The sequence below is a fragment of the Aethalodelphis obliquidens genome, unplaced genomic scaffold, assembly GCF_003676395.1.
Source record: "Aethalodelphis obliquidens isolate GAN/ISIS:26980383/991018 unplaced genomic scaffold, ASM367639v1 scaffold64, whole genome shotgun sequence".
Taxonomy (NCBI): domain Eukaryota; kingdom Metazoa; phylum Chordata; class Mammalia; order Artiodactyla; family Delphinidae; genus Aethalodelphis; species Aethalodelphis obliquidens.
Window position 1 is genome coordinate 148,737 of NW_020838008.1, and position 20,276 is coordinate 169,012.

The following is a 20,276-nucleotide window of genomic DNA, read 5'->3' on the forward strand; positions in this document are numbered from 1 at the left end:
GTACCCCTTCCAAATGCCTAAACACTTCAAAACCACATATCAAATTTCAGGGGTGGTTTAACGTTAATATTTTTCTATCTGCCAAGAAGAGGCTTACCCTCCCTGTGTTCATGGCTCTGAGATGCCCCCTGGGAGAAGAGGGCTTCTTCACCCTGGTGTCTACCCCTCCATTCTCACCCTACACCCTCACTCATCCTCAAAATATCCATAACTCCACACTGAGCCCCTCACAGAAGAGACATCTCGGATTTAAGCAGCCTCAGCCGTCTGGCAAGTCACGCCAGCCCTTTACGTTGCTGCACTTTCCCAGGCAGTCTAACTGCTTGCTTGTTCATTTCCTTTCTTCCTTTACCTCCTCTTCCTCTCTCCCTCCCACCCTCCCTTCTGCAACTGCTGTGGGAAAAGCACTATGCTAAGAAGTCCAAAGGTGAAGTTTTAATGAGAAATTGTACAAAAATCCCCAGAGTAGGAACAGGTTCTTACTTTACTGTCCCCAACTGCTAGTTTTTGTGCCTGAGTTGGTAGAGCTAACAGGGATGCAAATTGAAAGGCACGGGGAAGCCCAAAATGTTCCACCAGATACAGGTCCTAAAACTCAGCCGTAAGGAGGCCGTGAGTTCCATGCTCAGTTTCCCAGGACAGGCATTATTCAGCTCCCAGGAGCTGGTTTTAAGTCACGTCTTTTCTCAGGCTCTGCAGCTCAGGGCCTCAGACCAGCAACACTGGCCACACCTGGGAGCTCTTCCAGCAACGCAGGCTGTAGGCCCCACCACAGACCTACTGAAGCATCTGCGTTTTAACAAGATCCCTGGGAGACTCGTGCATGTCTTCAACTCTGCTGAGGAAATGAGAATTGAGGGTGTGGAATGCAGCCACGTTGGGTTGGGAGCTGCTCTTCAAAACGTAGAAAAGCCCCAGGAAGAGAATGTGGAACTGAGGTAGAAAAGATAAACATCACGTGCTTCAGATTTTGCCTTGGGTTGCCTCTGAAATGAAATCCAAATTGTGAAGTGTTCGTGATTGAATTTCCCATGAAGATAAAAAATATATACTTCCTCGAATATATTGTGTAATATTTTGTGAACGTGTTCCTCAGAGACAAATACACCTACAGAAGAGTGCAAGGAGCTTGGTAGACGGCTTGCTGACTCTTCACAGATGGAACACTCTCATATTTGGCATCCAGATCTAGAAACAGCACGCACCTAGAAGCCCCGTGCTCCCTTCCCGTCACCATAGCCTCTCCCTGACCCCCCGGCATGATTTCTTGGGTGTCTGTTTCCTTACTACATAGGTCTGGCTTCTTGCACTCACCATTATGCTTGTGAGCCTATAGTTGTAGATCTGTCATTTTCTCTCTTCATTGTGTGAAGATATCGCAGTTTATCCATTTTACTTTTCACGGCCATTTGGGTCATTTCTACTTTGTGGCTATTACATAGCGTGCCGCGATGGGCAGTCCATCTTTTGGCAAGCATATGGACTCACACAGTGCCTTGCTTTTAATAACTGTTTTCAAAATAACTTCAGCTTTCCTTGCTAACTCAGGGTCATCATTATGAAGCTGAGTTTCATCCCGGGCTGTGGTGTAGCGTATCCCCAGGATTTGTGGGGATGGCAGTTCAGTTTGGCTTTTCGAGTTCCTGTGTGCATTTTCTGTTCTTGCTGTCAGGCTGCCAGGTGACGGTTTACTGTTGTCAGTTCTTCCTTCCTTCCTGGGTACCTTCGTTTACTGAAGACGCAGAAAGCAAACTGATCAGATGAATTAGAACTGTGTTCAGAACCCCTTTGAATGCATGTTAGTCCTGTGCCAAGGAGGGGGCTCACAGGCCGCTGTTCGTTCTCTCCTGACTTTGTCTGCTTTTGTATTCTTCTCAGGGCCAGATGCCTGAGCTTCAAAGGGCTGGAGTGCTGCCGTCGTTTTGAACTTAATTTTTTTTTGGCGGTTTTATTCCTTTTCCATTTTTATTTATATTTTAACTCCTTGCCCCCTTTCGTCCATTTTGGAAGTTCCCCAAGGTAGACACTGTAGTTCTAATTGTCTTTGTAGAAATTATCCCATGCAGAAGAGGTCCAAGAGGGAGGGGATATAGGTATACACATAGCTGATTCACGTCATTGTACAGCAGAAACTAACACAACATTGTAAAGCAATTATACTCCAAGAAAAAGAAAAAGAAAAGTAAGCACAAAACGTGGATTTATATTATCATGAATACATGTGAGAAGTACACACCTAGCCAAGAGTAGGCATGGTGTTACGCTGAGATGAAGCCACAGGAGTCCGGCAAGTCTCGCACCTGGGTCTTGGGCCCCAGACCAATAGTTGCTTATTGAAATTATTTTTAATGCTCTTTTCTTTGAAAAGAAATGCTACAAAAACTGTACGTGGAGGTAAACAGATACTGCTGCTTTGTGAGGTTCTCCTTGTCCACTCAGGCCGATTATTGTAATCACCTATTACAGCTCCTTCTTTAGTACTACTTATACAACAATCTGAATAAGATATTAACACAATAAAAAAGTCACATTAGATGTTTCATAGAAACATACAACAGTCCAGGGTACCAGTACAGAAAAACTGTAAATGTTTTAATGCAAGTATAGGATTTAAAGCAACCATTCAGCTTTTATTTCCATTTTGTTTAGTAGCTTTTAGGCCAGTTGTACACTCCAGAAGGGATGTTATCCACACCAGGTGAGAGAGGGCGGCTCATACCCCAGGGAAGCAGAACTGGAAACAAGGGCAAAATAAAGGTTTCAGATGAAAAATGTAAACTGAAATAAATGTAAATACACAGTTGACTGAAATTGCTTTTTCATTATCTGATGAACCAGTGAATTAAGATGATGACTCGAGAAAAGACCGGTTTCTCTTTTCTTGGCTCTCCAGAGGGGTTGAGGTCAGATTCCTTCAGGAGATAGTGTTTGCAAATCTGCAGGTTGGTTGCTCTTCCAGTGGACTGTGGCTCTGGGAGCACAGAAGTGGACTAGTTTTCAGGGCAGCTGATTCTGGTATAATGTGGAAAAGTCAGATTTTAAGAGCTTTTTTTGGCTACCTTCTTTTTTAAATCACATTCCAGAAAATCACCCTTTGGTTCTTCAGAAAATCAAATGAAAAAGTAATTAAACTTCCCTGCAGGTTGCTAGGGAAGCAATGAAGTGCAAAGTTGATGAGCAGTGGAGTGTATCTCAGGAAACTTCTATCTTGTGGAAAATATACCCTAGGCATCGTTGAATGAGACCAAGAACCTCTCAAAGGGTTTTAACTGTTGAAATGTCAAAATTAAAGATGTCAACATTTTATTTTAGAGGGGAAGTGTGTTCAAGAAAATTTGTAAGAAAATCTCTACAACTAATTTTGCGTTATTTTGATTTTTTTTTTGTCCATCTCTGCATAAACAGAGAGACTGGAAAACCATTATTGGTTTTTGATGGTTAGGTAGCAAGGTAGGTAGGTAAAAGTCAATGATTCTTAAAAGTAGATTAAAATTTTTTCTGTGGTATTTTTGTACCGTAACTAAACAAACACTACATGTTTGTTTTAAGTTAAAAATAAACTTAAAACTTAAAAATAGTTTTAAGATAGTTCAAAGATGTCATAGAAAAGAAATTCTCATTTAACTACATGATTATCAGGGCTAACTCTTATAACCTTTCAGAAAGACTTTTAAGAAGGCCAGAGCAAGTTGTGTACAATCTCCAACAGATTTCCTTGCCAGTATCATGTATACTCAAGCATAAGGTCGAGATTTAACTGTTGAAGACAATGTGACTGTAGCTTATGTACCTAACAGTTATCCTTTCATGATATCAATAATAATTTAGAGTTAAATGCCAGTCATTCGATAGTTAGTAGCAGTTATTCAATATATATTAAATACGAATTCAAGAGGTAAGTTTACTTAAAAAACTAAAAATAGAGCTACCATATGACCCAGCAATCCCACTACTGAGCATATACCCTGAGAAAACCATAATTCAAAAAGAGTCATGTACCACAATGTTCACTGCAGCACTGTTTACAATAGCCAGGACATGGAAGCAACCTAAATGTCCATCAACAGATGAATGGATAAAGAAGATGTGGCACACGTATACAGTGGAATATTACTCAGCCATAGAAAGAAACGAAATTGAGTTAGTTGTAGTGAGGTGGATGAACCTAGAGTCTGTCCTGCAGACTGAAGTAAGTCAGAAAGACAAAAACAAATACCGTATGCTAACACATATATATGGAATCTAAAAAAAAAAGGGTTCTGATGAACCTAGGGGCAGGACAGGAATAAAGACGCAGACGTAGAGAATGGACTTGAGGACATGGGGAGGGGGAAGGGTAAGCTGGGATGAAGTGAGAGAGTAGCGTTGGCATACATACACTACCAAATGTAAAATAGATAGCTAGTAGGAAGCAGCTGCATAGCACAGGGAAATCAGCTCGATGCTTTGTGACCACCTAGAGGGGTGGGAGGGAGACACAAAAGGGAGGAGATATGGGGATATATGTATATGTATAGCTGATTCACTTTGTTATACAGCAGAAACTAACACAACATTGTAAAGCAATTAGACTCCAATAAAGAAGTTAAATTTAAAAAAAAGTTTACTGCTGAGTGAACAGATAGAATTCACTTATATCCCAGAATATGCTCATTTTAGGAGAGAAAATGAGTTCTTTGCTGGTACTCATGTTTCTGTGGTATATAGTAAGAAGTCTTTGGGAGATTTTAGAAAGACAAGCAAATCCTCATCTTCTGTAGAAGCTGGTGATGGGTTATCTATATAATGCAATATTTTAATAAGTCCATGTTGATCTTCATAAAATCATGTGATTTAATTTGTTTTTAGAACTCACATATATAATAATATCTATAAACTTAAACATTATTTTGTTTAAAATGCATCCTAATTTATTATTGAAATATATTTAGGATTCACCATATTGTTTTAGCCATTTAGCTTGGATGGAGTTCTGATTTCAGCATCCTCAACCCACAAACACACAAATCTGAAATGGAAGAAAAGGAAGGGGGCTCTGTGTATCAGAAATATTAGTTAGAAATCCCCACGGGACATATTCTCCAGTTGACGATTTTTGACTCTCTTCAGCTTTCTTAGTGTATGTTATATAGCAAATATTGGCTGCTTCCCTGTTGGAAACAGTGTGAAAGGAGAAAGGGGAAAATTAAATCAAGGCAAAAGGCAGCCAGCAGGTTGAAGAGGAGTGTATGCCCTTGCATGTAGATTTGAGATGCAACCTGGTGTGCTTCTAGAATCTCTCCTTTCTCACTGTGTTGTGAAGGGAATTGACCCTTTTCAGCTTGGCAGTCAGATATACCAGCTTGTCTCCTTCCTGACCCTGTGCCCAGCAAGGCTCATCTGCTCCCTCCTCACCACTGTCTTCTTTACCCTCCGTGAGGCCGAGTCCTTAGCCTGCCTCAGATCCAGTACAAAGCTCCACCTTCTCCACTCCACCCCGCACTGTGTCCGCCTTCCCTAGGCTATGGCCTCATTCATTCATAATGCAGGATCTGTTGCTGGTCAGATCTCTGGGTGCTGCAAGGGATGTGGAGACTGATAGGGTAACTGGGAAGATAAAACATCCACAAAAAACTCAGTACATAGAGCTTCAGATGAAATGTGGCATGGGAAGGATTTCTTGTGGTTGAATCATTCAGAGCAGGCTTCATGGAAGAGGCAACTTTTGAGAGAGGCTTGACTGATGTGCAGAGTTTGATTTCTAGATAGGAGTTACAGAAAGTTTTGGTTTTATCAGAGAGTAAGATTAAAATATTCTTTGACTAGGGAGAAATAAAGCTGTTTCCCAACTCTTTTCAGTCTCAAAAATTGAAAAAAAAAGTTAAGGAATGGTATAATTTGAAATCAACCAAGATAACATATTTGTCTCCTTTTTTGAAAATTTATGTATTGTGTGTTGGGCACTGTGCAAAATATTTGAGGACAGTGAGCACCTAAGAGTGTTTAGAAGATGGGACGTTTGAAGGAAATGAGATAGGAAAGTAGAGTGGCTGTAAAATTGGTTCTCCAAACCAGAATTTTCCTGTGAATGAAATGAGAACTAATATACTTAAAATTATCTAATATTATTGAAATATTATTTTGTCTGAAAAATTACTTTTATTATATATGTGGTCCTATAAAACAGTTCTATATAAAATCTTTTTAATAAATAAAAATAAAGTTATTTCTAAAATATATAAAAATTTTTAGGTACATTAGTGCAAAGAAAATCTTTTAATAAATATGTGAACATTTAAAAATTGCAAAGCAGAGTAGTTTTGGAAAATATTTAAGTATTTTAATCTGTTGCTTATTCATTTATCTCTGATACTTTTTTGAAGAATATATATTTTTTCCAATGTGGTCTTATTATGCTTTTTTCCTCCATAAAATTGCTTGTAATCTTTGGAGTTACATTTTATGATTATTAAATTTGAAATTGTTGACATCAGCAATTGACTTTTCTCTGTGGGTCATGTTTTTAATTAAGAAAATTATTCTGTGTACAAGGGCTGAAGAGCACTTCAAGAGCAAATTCTGTGATAAGCTTAGAGCAGATTCTACTAAACAGGATACTCTCAACTTTTTTTTTGGTACGGACATGTATGAATATCGACTTTTGTAAATAGTTCAGCCCTTGATTGTCCCAAGTTCTGTTTTTGCCTCCCTTCAAAGTACTTTCTTTGACAAATACTTTGACAAGTTTCTTAGCTTTTATAAGACAAGACTTGTCAAATAAATTGTCTCCATTTATGACTCTTTTGAATGTTTTCCCATACTTAGATGCTTCAAAATTGTAGGCCTTTTCAACTTCGTTTTATTTTGGTACAGAATATAAATTTAAAAGATGTAGATGCTGATGCTTCTTCAGGAGATTTGTGTCTTCTGGTTCACGTGGTTAACGATATCACTCTAATTCACTCTCGTGGAGGATAAATGCTGACAAACTTTTTTTTAATAAGCCTATTTTTAAAGAATGTTGTCAGGTTTACAGAAAAATTGTGAAGATGGTACAGAGAGTTCCTATATAACCTGCACCCACTTTCCCTCATTTATGACATTTTGCATTGGTGTAGTAATTTGTTAAAACGAATGAAATGATATTGATATATTATTAGTAATTAAATTCTATACTTTATTCAGATTTCCTCAGTTTTTCCCTAATATCCTTTTTTTGCTTCCATCGTTCCACCACATTATACTTAGTTGTCATGTCTCCTGAGGCTCCTCTTGGCTGTGGCAGTTAAATATTTCAGGCAGGCTACACGGTTACCACCATCATTCTTGAGGAAAGGAAATGTGGTACTGAACTTCTTATTAAGCATGCATCTTTGTTTGTCTTGTGGGGTCATTGCTGCTAAGAGGATTTACTGCAAAATGTAAAAGCATTACCATCCAGTAAAATAGCTGGTTGTACATTTAAACCACACTAAAAATGGTTAAATCACAGTAGCGAAAACATTCGAGTTACTTTCTGTTGCTCTGTGGCAGGACTCTCCAACTTGTGTTTTTGGTACCTATTTCCTGTACACTGTGCCTGTAATTTCCTAATTTCCCACTGATGTGGCCACATGGCTGCCCGGCAGCACTGTGCATCTATCTGCGGGTAGCAGCACAACTGGCTGGTTTTCCAGGTGGCCCGCAGGTCAGACCCCTCCATCTTTCTGCATCACCATCGAGACCCGTAGGAGTTATCTGTCTCCAGCTTCTCTTGTCCAAGCTTAATTTGCTTTATCAGTGAGTATTCCTGTTTCCTGCTCCTGAAAAGAAAGTCTTAGTTACCTTGTGTCTAGAGAGAGTCAGGAAAGGAGAGATGGGTTTATCACTGATTGTCTTCTGATTTAGCAGCACATTAGTGAGAAGTCTTTTCACTGCACAAATGTATCAACGCTACGTTCACCTTCAGGTGAACGCTGAAGGTAAAAAGCGCACATCCACTGACTCACCCTGGCTTATTTTAATGCAGCTGTTAATAACTTTAATGCTTAAGAAAACCTTTAATGTATGGTTAGTACACAGTTTAATAACAGTTACTACCTGTTAATGCAACTTTTTGATTACAGAAAAGGGGAAATTCTGGATAAATGCTAAAGGACAACAGGCTTAAATTGGAATTGTTCCTGGCAAACCTGGGAAGGTGATAGATGTCGTCTAAAGGGAAAATTTAGCATAGAAACTGATATGGCACTCTTTATTTTCTCCCCAACCCCTATCTTTCCTGCCCAAATAAAAATTTTCAGTGAAAAATAACTATAATACACATAGTTGCACTAACATTACTAGATTAAATGCCTACATTTAACTTGACTCAAGGTAAATTGATAGGAATATTGGGAGAGTGAATGTGCATTATAAGGTAAGAAAGACACATATTCCCACATATACCTGCCCACTGTCTACAATATAAGCACATTGATAATGTGATGCCCATAAATGAAAAAATTTGATATGGACCTAGGGACAGGGTGAGAGCAAAGGCCTGTGTTCCTGGGTACAGAAGGGTTAGGTCTGCATTGCCCCATCCCCATTCCTGTGCTCAGGGCCTTATGCTAATAGACTATAACAGGGATCAAAGTAAGGCCCATTTGGCCCTCTGCCTGTTTGTGTAAATAGTTTTAGTGGAGCACAACCAAGCTCATTTGTTGATTGTTGTCTATGGCTGCTTTCATGCTACAATGGCAGAGTTAAGTAGTTGCAACAGAGATGGTAAGTATTTTATATCTGGTGCTTTAAAGAAAAGGTTTACTGACCCCTGGACTATATAAGCTTTGCAGACTGACCTCGAGCGTGACCCAACTCTCACTTTTCAGTTTCCCCTGCCCTGGCCCCATAAGACAACATTTCAGTCCAAGGGGCTTCCACACCACACGGCTTTCTTCCTTTCAGCCCTTTTCCAGTACACAACATAGAAGCAGACAGGAGATAACCACCTACTTCTCTCTAACTCATTGGGGTAGAGGAGTCGAGAGGAAGCGTGACAATGGCTAATGTTTATCAATTACCTACAGCATTCCTTGCACTGTTGTCTGTGCTCCAGTTGGGTTAATCCTCACATTTCGTGGTAGGTTCAAGTACTATACCCACTTTATAACTGAGGAAACTGGAGCTCAAGAGGTTAAGTGTTTCTCACAAGGCCCAGGATGTGCTGAGGAAGCACGTGAATTTAGCCAGGCCATTACACTTACCCCGTGCACTCCTCCTTCCTGGCTTCAGGAGCCCTCCGCTGTTTCGAGTGTGCCATCCTTAAACCTTCAGCACAGTACCTCTTGCTGGCTCTGTCTTCCTCCCTCCACTGGCAAACTCCCAGTAACTAAATTTCAGTGATTTTAAATAGGAAGCAATTTGCAATTTGAAATGTTTCTAGACTTTGCATAAATCTAGTTAACGTGCTCACCTTCCAGGAAGTTTCCATTTTAAAACCTTTTGGGAAATGTTTCCCAAATAAGTACTTAGGCAAGTAAAATATTTTTTCAGGGTGACGTGAATCCAGGAGGAATTTTACCCACAGGAGATGTATTCGGGCTGGGGGTCCTGGAGTAGGCAGCAGTGGTTGGTTACCTGAACTAGATCATCCTCTGACTCAGCAGCAGCAAAACAGCTGAGAAAAGCCCAGGCCACTGGATTGGTTGTGTTTCCCAGTCTGTGGGGTAGTGGGACCAGGTTGAATAAACCATTGTTTGTTTTTTCTAGAAGGGAGAGCCAGATCACCATTCTGTAACTGAGTTAATGAAGAGCAAAACCTGTTGTGAGAAACAGGCGGCCAGTGTGAGGCTGTTAGTGGGCAGAGGTACATCCTGTCTGGAAAGCAAGACTTGAACCTCCAAAAGAGAACTGATGCTGCCCTGTTCTAGCAGCACAGCTGGATTTTGGCTGTTGGAATTTATTTTCCAGTCAGTTGAGGTTTATTCTGAAAGTATGTGTACTATGTAATAAGAGTACATTTTGAAATCATTCATTTTCACTTAACTTGTAAGGGGGAAAGAGGCTAAGCCTTTCCCCCTCAACTGACTAAATGACAGTATGGTTTGTTCAGGGCAGCTAAAAAGATCAGTTGGCGTCACCTGAATAGGAATATACTCATTATCCTTATTCCCAAAGAGAAATAAACTATCAGATTTTAAAAAGACTTTATTTTTTTAGAGCAGTTTTAAGTTCACAGCAAAATTAAGAGGAAGGTACACGGATTTCCTATACACACCCTGCTCCCACACATGCACGGCCTGCCCATTATCAACAGCTCCCACCAGAGTGGTACCTTTGTTCAAATTGATGAACCTACATTTTCACATCATTATCACCCCAATTCCTTACTTTACGTTAGGGTTCACTCTTGCTGTTGTATGTTCTGTGGATTTGGACAAACGTACACTGATATGTAGCCATCATTATAGTATCATGCGAAGTATTTCACTGCCTTAAAACTCCTCTGTGCTCCGCCTGTTCATCCCTCCCCTCCAACCACCGGCAACCAATGATATTTTTACTGTCTCCAAGTGTTTCCTTTTCCAGAATGTCATGTAGTTGGAATCATAAAGTACGTAGTCTTTTCAGATTGGCTTCTTTTTCTTAGTAATATGCATTTAAAGTTCCTCCATGCCTTTTCATGGCTTGATAGCATATTTCTTTCTAGTGCTGAAAAATACTCCATTGTCTAGATGCTGAATAATATTCCATTGTCTGGATGTGCCACAGTTTATTAAAATCCATTCATCTACTAAGGGACATCTTGGTCACTTCCAAGTTTTGGCAATTATGAATAAATCTGCTATAAACATCTGTGTGGACATAAGTTTTCATCTCCTTTGGGCAAATACCAAGGAACACAATTTCTGGATCATATGGTAAAAGAATGCTTAGTTTTATTAAAATTTGCCAAACTGTCTTCAAAGTGGCTGTACTATTTTGCATGCCCAGTAGCAATGAATGAGAGTTCCTGTTGCTCCACATCCTCAGTAGCATTTAGTGTTGTCAGTGATCTGGATTTTCGCCATTGTAATAGGTGTGTAGTGATAGTTTGTTGTTGTTTTAATTTGTATTTCCCTGATGACATATGATGTAGACTCTATTTTTTCATTAATTTTTATTGGAGTATAGTTGCTTTTTAAATTAATTTTTATAGAGTATCCTTTTTATGCTTACTTGCCATCTGTATATCTTCTTTGGTGAGGTGTCAGTTAAGGTCTTTGACCAACTTTGTAATCAGGTTGTTTTTCTTACTGTTAAGTTTTAAGAGTTCTTTTTATATTTTGGATGACAGTCCTTTATCAGATGTGTCTTTTGCAAATATTTTCTCCCGGTCTATGGCTTATCCTCTCATTCTCTTGACATTGTCTTTTGCAGAGCAGTTTTTAATTTTAATGAAGACTAGGTTATCAATTATGTCTTTCATGGATCATGCCTTTGGTGGTGTATCTAATATGGCATCGCCCTATCTGAGGCCATCTAGGTTTTCTCCTAGGCTTATCTTCTAGAAGTATGATAACTTTGCATTTTACATTCATATCTGTGATCCACTTTGAGTTAGTTTTTATGAAGGGTGTAAGATCTGTGTCTAGGTTCATTATTTTGCCATGTGGATGTCCAGTTGTACCAGCACCATTTGTTGAAAGACTGTCTTTGCTTCATTGTGTTGTCCTTGGTCCTTTGTCAATGACTATATTTATGTAGGTCTATTTCTGGGCTCTCTATTCTGTTTCATTGATCTGTCTATATGATAAGATTTTAGTTGTCTATAATTTTACACATTCTATAATAAAGGAAAGTAGAAGCTAGTGAAAACTCCTGAAGTGCCACATTTCTGGATTAAATTACAGTAGACTTAGATTTACCTTCCTATCTGCAAAGCTGTTTCAAAATCCTTCGCTTAATTCTCTGCTGCAGCCAAAACTTTGAGAAGTTGAGAATGGTTAAGATGTACACTTGATCATGTTGTCTCTTCCTTTAAACCTTCCAGTGCCTTACCACCCTCTCAGAATAATTGCCCCTCTCCCATGTCTTTACCGTGCTTTCAGGCTCTGTGCAGTCATCTGGCTCTTGCTAACTTCTCCCCCAATCTGATGCTGCTGGTCCCTCCCCCACTCTAAGCTCCTCAGCCTCACCAGCTTCTTCCATTTACAGGAACTGCTGCTGGCCCCTCCCCTGCCCTCAAACCCCTCAACCTATGGTTATTGGTTCCTGGAACAGGCCACCCCCACCCCACTTCTGCCTAGTTGGCATCTACTCATCTTTCAGGTCATCATACTGCAAGGCTTGGTCATGTTCACCTGCTCTGTGCTGTCAAAGCATCTTGTACTTAATCTTCATGGTGAGCCTAATGAGGGAAGGTACTCAGTATGTTTCTTAGCATTTTATTTCCAGGATCTAACATAGTGCCCTTTGGATTGCCTGGATATTTAATTTCCCATGCTCAGATGTTAGGGTCATAGTGTCAGTTTTCTTCCAGCCATCCCTAGTGTAGGATGATGTAGACATTGAATACTACTTGCTTTTGTCCACAGAGAACCATTTAGGGTTTTAGATCTACGTAACTTACAATTTGAATAAATTGGTTAGCTCTCTATTTCAGTGCTTAAAGCAGCAAGACTTTGAATCTAAGGTCCAATTTTCCTACCAACCTTACTGGGTCACCGTGTTCTTTAGCCTGGAATGATGTTGTCGTCTGCACTTGACTATTTCCCAGAGCTGTCCTGAGACCTGAGGTGTCCAGGCATTCTAAATACTGGCCTTACTACATTACAAATGCATAACCATAGATAAATATGTGCTCTTCTAAGTAAAATGTAAATCCTGTGGAAGTGTGTGACATTTAAAATTTTTACCAATCTTAATTATACCTATTTTTTTCCTCCTAAATTCAGGTAATTTATCTCTCAGCTTCAGTGGGAATATTTGCAATTTACAATGCTTATTTCCCAGGGATCATTTAAAATTTTTAAATTGTGAATCTTTCATCAGCAGTTTGCCATTATCACTGTCTTTCAAACAAATCGTCTTGTAATTTATTGAACAAAACGATGAAAAGGCTCAGATCTAAAACCAGTCGGTAATCCAGGGTGTGTCTTTCTCATTTCATTTGATCTCTTTCCTTAAGATATAAATTAGATTATTTTTAGCCTGAGTGGCTCTCTCCGAACAGAAGCAGAGACTGTTTTTCATCTTGGCTGACTAACGTGCATGACCTGACCCTTAATCTTTACCCAGTATTTGTCTGGTATACCTGTAAACAGGTTTGCATGGTATTTGTGAATCCAAGCATAGTTGTCTTATATGAGGCCCTGGACTTAAGTCTTGTCACTACCGGGCACCCTTTTCCGCACCCAGAGGCACCACCCTGGGTGAGGGTCAGGAGTAAACAGAGCTGTGTGTGCAGCATTGTGTGGTCTGCTTGTTTAACGTTTGACGTCAGGAGCAAGGACACTGGGAGAGACTGGTGACTCCTGTAATCTCGGGAGCAGAACAAAAAGACTGTCTTGGTACCAAGTAATGGCACCCAGTCTGTTGAGCTGAAGAATCCATAGGTGTTTAGCTGCCTGTACAGGGCACAGCATTTAAATCTTACATAGAGGGACCACGTATTATCTTGTTAAGATAAAGTATTGTTTGTTTTTGTTTTGTATTTTGCATCAGGTATGAAAATTGTTTGTTTTTGTTTTGTTTTTTGCATCAGGGGACAGCATTGCAGTCTCTAGGCATAATCCAGATGCTTCTCTAGTTTCACAGATAAGGACTGAATGAACCAAGCAGACAAAAGGAGGGGAAAAAGGGAGTGTGCCTCACTGTGTACAGTAGTGCTTTCCCCAAATAGCTTTAGGTAAATAAGAATTGATCAGATTATCTCATCTTAATCTTAGTTGTGCTTTCATTCGTTAAAGGAGTCCCTTTGTAATGTAGATGGTGCTTGTAGCAATACTACCTATCCTCTAAAATAATTTTCAAAAAATCTTGGTACATCAAAGTTTTTTAAATGGAGACATGCACTTGGGACCCCTGAAAAGCAGATTAGCACTTACTTTTGGTATAAAGAGCTAGTTCCTCTGGAGAATTGGAATCCTAGCTCTGATACCAGAATGATACTTACCTCTCTTGACCTCAGTTTTCTCTGTGGTAAATAGGATACTAGTGATAACTTCTTCATAAGGCTGTTGTCAGGATTAAGTGAATAGTACATTTAAAAGCTGAGATCACTGCTGGGACTGCATATGTAAGGTGCTTAATAAATGTCTGCTTCACTATATGAATGCTTCAGAATAGGCTTTTATTCCCTTGAAAGAGAATGGATGGTGGCAGTAAAGACTCACCCTGGTCATAGAAGTTTTATTATTTATTTAATATGAAGCTATCAAGGAAGGAGTTAAGAAAGTAATTTAATCTGGAAGGTGATGATTAAAAAAACAAGTTAGGAAAGTATGATGCCAACTTTTTAAGTTCAAGTTGAGTTTTACAAAGAACTTCCAAGCCTTAGGGTCTACAAAATACAAACATTTCTTTCTCTCATATCGGGAAGATTGATGTGGTCAGGCATCCTTCCCAAGCAGTTTCCCTCCGTGTGGTGATCCAAACATATTTCATCACATGGTTTCACCATATTGGAGTTTTTCACTTTGGCCATGAGGATGAGGAAATGAGGAGGGAGACAGAGAAGGAGAGGGCAGGGGGGAGAGGGGAGAAACAGAGAGAGAGAGAAATAGATATGAGAGAGGGATAATGAGAATGCATAAGAGCTGAGGATCTTACAGAGGATTTTAGGGGCCAAACATGGAAGTGGCAAACACATCATTTCTGCTCCCATTCCATTGGCCACAATTAGTCACATGGCTCCAACCTGCCTGCCCAGGGTTCTGAGGAGTCAGTTCTCCCCTGTGTGCCCTATGAAAAGAAGCAGCATAGATGAGTATCCAGCTAGTCTCTGACACAACAGTTAACCATGTAATTTATTTCCTGCTAGTGGCAGACATTTTCTATAATTAATCTATTTGTACACTTCACTGGAAACTATTCCTGAAATTCTGTGTAATACCAGGACCAGCAAAGGACTCAAGAGAATTTACAGTCATTATGTTCTTTTCTTATTTTAGAAATTTTCAGAAATTCAGGGAATTTTCAGAGACATCTACTTCTGAACATTATATTGCTGTGCAGTTAGCCAAGAAACAAGGACTCTTGGTGACAGTATCTTAATGGCAATCCTTGACAGGCAGGTCCCTATTAACAAGAAAGTTTTTATGCTTTGTAAACTGCTGATGGTCAGTAAATGACAAAAGGCAAGGAAGTTAATGATCCTGTTGTACATTGAAATTACATGGGACAATGTAAGAGTAGAGATTTTTTTTTTTTTTTGCTGCTCCTTAATAAATATGGCTTACTACTGTAGCCAATATTTGTACTCAGCTCTGACAGGAAGGATGATGGCAACTTTCTGTGTCTTATATCACCAAATAAAGTGACTTATTCCTGCAGGTTTATTAATAATATTTCAGTTGAGCAGTTCTTTTCAATCATAATTGGCCTCTGCACACATCGAGCAGTTTATTTTTTTTTTATTGTTTTGCGGTACACGGGCCTCTCACTGTTGTGGCCTCTCCCGTTGAGGAGCACAGGCTCCGGACGCGCAGGCTCAGCGGCCATGGCTCACGGGCCCAGCCGCTCCGCGGCATGTGGGATCTTCCCGGACCGGGGCACGAACCCGTGTCCCCAGCATCGGCAGGCAGACTGTCAACCACTGCGCCACCAGGGAAGCCCCGAGCAGTTCATTTCTAAGAGAAAAGCTGGGAGAGTTTATAGCTACGTGGACACACCTCAGGGCCATGCCTAAATAAGCTTTGGGTTAATATATACCTTACATTTTGAAGTGTTTCATAGTTCTGTGTAATGATTTTGAATCCCATTTCTTCTGCCAAGGTTCAGATGTTTACCACCACTGGGAAGCAATATAATGTAATGGTTGACCGTGTGATCTGCAGTATCAGACTGAGTTTTGAATCCCAATTCTGCCATTCAGTCACTATGTGACCTTGGAAATTTTCACTGTTTGCTATGGTTGCCTAGGTATTTCTGATAACAAATATCAGACTGGGTGGCTTAAACAACAGAGATTTATTTTCTCACAATTCTGGAGACTGGAAGTTTGAGATCAAGGTATTGGCAGGGTTGGAGGTGAGAGCCTCTCTTCCTGGTTTGTCAACGGCGGTCTGACTGTGTCTTCACATGGCCTTATCTCTGTATCACTCAACATCAGCTCCCAAACTTGAGTCAAGGACACCACCAGCCTCACTGACTCACTCCTTTATCCCCTAGGAACAGCTGCCCAGTCTTACCAGGTTTTCTTTTGAAATGACTCTGAAATATTTGCCTTTTATAAATGTTAATAATAACAAGTATGAGGATTCTCACATATAAATATAATATATATGAAATAATTTTTAACTGACTATAAAACAATAGGTATATGTACTTTTATGATCATAAAGTCTGAAGTATGTCTTATAGGGATTGGTGGAACATATTATTAAGTAATTAGTTTGCTACCTAACTTTTTTTCTGTAAATCTATTTAACTTTCTATGAAAGGAAAAAAACCCAGCAGTGACAAAAAAATCCTTCCCTATCACTCCTTCCCTGCGCATGTCCACTGCCCTCACTGGCCTCCATCTTCTAATATTAAATCATCACATTGTACACCTTAAAAAATCACGCTGTACAACCTAAATATGTACAATTTTTATTTGTCAGTCATATCTCAGTAAAGCTGGGGGAAAAAATGAAGTTGCTGTTCCACTGTTAAAAATATAATAATAATATGAAGAATAGTGCAGTAGCATCTCTGACTGCTATCTTCCCTCCATTCTGGTCATTCTATTGTTACATTTTTCTTCCTTGGTTCTTATGTGTCTCTTTCCTAAAAAATATTCTGAAATTTTGACTTTTTTTACTCGGTTTTATTTAATTTTTAATCTAATTCTTTTGGCAGAAAAGAGCAAGTTAGTACCTTGTATCAAAACATCAACCTCGTGGAGCCAAGACTAATTCAGCCATATGAACATGTTATAAAGAACTTCATCCGTGAGATCAAACTTCAAAGCACAGAAATGGAAAACCTGGCCATTGCAGTGAAGAGGTATTGTATGTAGTCTTTCCTGTCTCAGTGGCAGAAGGGGTCCTTTAACTGGCTCTCTGACCAAGTGGCACAAAGACGGAACTGCATTATCATATGGTATGGGGGGTCGACCCGAACCTGAGGAATCTGGAGCTTTCTAAACGAAGCCAGCATGAGGGAAGCTGAGTCAGACAGTACTTTGTAGGGTCAGCCAGCAATCCATGGTAGGAGCCCTGGACTAAGGTTAAAGTGGACATTCCCAACATGGTAGATGCTTTACTGGGAATTGGGAATTGCTGGGGCAAACAGTGTGTCATTATAGACTACCCTGATTTACTCCCCCTCCCCCAAAAAATAAGAAAGAAAGAAAAAAGAGTTGTTCAGAAGTGAAAAAGGCAGAAGGAACACATTGGGGAGGTGTCCCAGATGCCCAGATGTTTGGGACTGGATGTCTAGAAGGAATGGCTGGAAAAAAACAGTCATAACAAGGGAGAAATGGATGTGTGGCTTAGCTATTCCCAGTCCCAGAGTTGACCAAAAAACCCCGAAAGTTGCTGTGGAGATACATAATGCCTAGATTTCAAACATCAACTGTTTGTAAACAAACCAGAACTAGCTGACTGTCCAAACTTGGTTAACATAACCTCGGGCAGGCCGTAAGGTGAAGAGGAAGTTAACAGGAGCAGAAAATAGTGATAAGTCACTCAGAATTTTATTTCCGGGTCTTCCCTCCACCCATCAATGCTTGTTTGGAAGCTCATGTAGAAATTAAATTAATGCATGAACAAATTGTGTTGGGAGGGAGTAAATAAGTTGAAAGCAGGTAGGATGGTATAGCAGAAGCTATCAGACTGGAAGACAGAGGCCTTCTACTGAGGTCCTGTTTCTACTTTTATTAACACAATGTCATTGGGCCAAGTACATTGACTCTAAATCTCATGGTGGCTGCTTTCAGGTCACTTCCAATCTAGTTGAGTAGGCAAGACATACACATGTGAAAATTTAGATAATTGGACACAGAGCTGAGAGAGAACAAAAAATAAATTTTTTAGGGCTTACTCTGAAGCTTCAATCATTGTAAAGTGACAGGTGTCTCCATGCTAGACAACTGCTAACTAAAACTATCTGGGTATCTTCGCAACGAAATTTTCTCATTTCTGACTTTTTGGCAGATCAGTATTCTCTGCCTCCAGAGAAATATGATTTATTGATTGTATTAATAAAAGAAACAGGAATTTTCTAAAGGGCATCTATATCTACATTCTAGAACTTTAGGGAACCAATCAGAAATAATTTTTGAGATCTTTCTTTCCCTTCTAACTATAGCATTTAGCATTGTGTTTTTCATATGATAAAATTTCAAAATTTTATGTAACCATCTCTTTGCCATGGAGTTCTTTTCTTGTCTGGGATTGTAGCTCAGTCATCGCAGCAAAAAAGGTTTTCAGAATTTATTGAGAGCCTCCCAGCGATTTGGTATCTTTATCTGTTCTTTGCTACACTCTAGTTTAATACCATTTAATCTATTCCATTTATTTAATATCTAGTTTCAATGTCCCTTTACACCCAACTGATCGAATTGCCAACATCATTTTATTATGTGGAAGGAACAGGGAATATTATTTTAAATGGTATGTTTCTCCTCATCTGTAAAATAGAGAGCTTGAAATAGATGAGGTCAGAGTTTTCTCTTCATGTTACAAGGCCAAGAGTATAATGAAAAGGTGTGCATCCTCTTAAATTTCAGAGCCCAGGACAAGGCAGCCATGCAGTTGAGTGAATTGGAAGAGGAAATGGATCAGAGGATTCAGGCTGCAGAACACAAGACACGGAAAGACGTGAGTTTGTGGGATGGCCCCTTCATGCGACGAATCCTCAGAACACCTTTTATGGACAGGGCACAGGGCATCCTCTGGGTGCAGCAAGTCCAGACTGCCACAGGTGCTCTCAACAAGGGCATTGTTAGTGCTGGTGGTTTTATCGGGGCGGGGGTGGGGGGTAGAGTAAGGAGAGAGGGAGAGGGAGAGGGAGGTGGGGAGGGAGAGAGAGAGAGAGAGAGAAAGTAATCAAATAAAGTGGCTAATTTCAGATGGCAACAAGCACAGTAAAGAAATGGCATGTGTGATAGACAGGCTGCTTCGGGTTGGGAGGTCAGGGGCCTCTGTGAAGAGGGGACAGGAGAGCTGAGGCCTGGAGAAGGCAGAGCCCGCCTTCGTAAAGGATGGTGGCTCCACCCTTAATACCACTGACTTGCTGCCCACATCCACCGCTACTTTAAATCTAGATTACAATGAAGGTAAAATGCTCTCTGCTAATTTTGGTGTTGTTTTACAATGGGATATACTTTTACTCATCAATATAGGAACTCTCATAGTTGAAAGTTGGGTGCTACCTTCAGTGATTTCCATAGGAGAAATAATTATCTTTTTCCTTTATGAAATATATTTGGGTGATTGATGTTTACTGAAAACAGAAAATAGACATATTTCTTTGAGTAGCTAACTTCAGGTTGAACATTCCCTTTTTTTCTATTCATTTTCCCCATTAACTCTGAGAGGCAGAAAATTGAGTGAGAAGGGCCTGGGTGTTGGCATCCAATAGACCTTAGTTTGCCTCCTGGCTCTGCCCCGTCTCAGTTAAGTGGCACTGGAAAAATAACATAACCTCTGAGCCTTTGTTGTTCCAACTTTAGATGGGATAATGCCACCTACCTGCTTTAAGGAGGGTCGAGCCTGGTGATCTGTATGCGTGCCTAGCGCAGTGCCTGAGGTATGGTAGGGGCACCGTGGCCATTGCAGTTCTGCTCTTTTCCGGTGCTCTGCGTACCTTGTGTCCTTTCAGATTCTTCACCTTAAATTGCTTTACCACATGTATGCCTTCGGGTCTCTTGATTGTCTTATCTCTTAATAACACATTTAATAACTGTTTGGAAGTCATGTTCACAGAGTGAATAGCTCAGAGTCCATGGTCCAGCTTTATTACAATGATTATCCCATTCTTTTGTTAGCGCTCTATTTCTTCTAGTCTAGAAACAGTAACATCCTATTTTTTTCTGCCTTTTTCCCTCTCCATCCATTTAATCTGTGCATTCATTCATTCATCACACACTTATCAAGCATATGCGTTATTCGGTCATCAAATCTCCGCCTCTTCCAGCTAAGCAC

The 20,276-nt window shown here is 40.0% G+C and overlaps 1 protein-coding gene across 2 annotated transcripts in view; it reads left to right on the forward strand.

Annotated features, from left to right (window-relative positions):
- The window catches only part of RASEF (RAS and EF-hand domain containing), a 69,587-nt gene that overhangs the window by 13,520 nt on the left and 35,791 nt on the right, over positions 1 to 20,276 (forward strand). For both annotated transcript variants that reach the window (XM_027089007.1, XM_027089008.1), the window contains exons 2-3: positions 16,987 to 17,133; positions 18,860 to 18,950. In XM_027089007.1, coding sequence (XP_026944808.1) covers positions 16,987 to 17,133; positions 18,860 to 18,950 — 238 coding nt within the window. The remainder of the gene's footprint in view (positions 1 to 16,986; positions 17,134 to 18,859; positions 18,951 to 20,276) is intronic.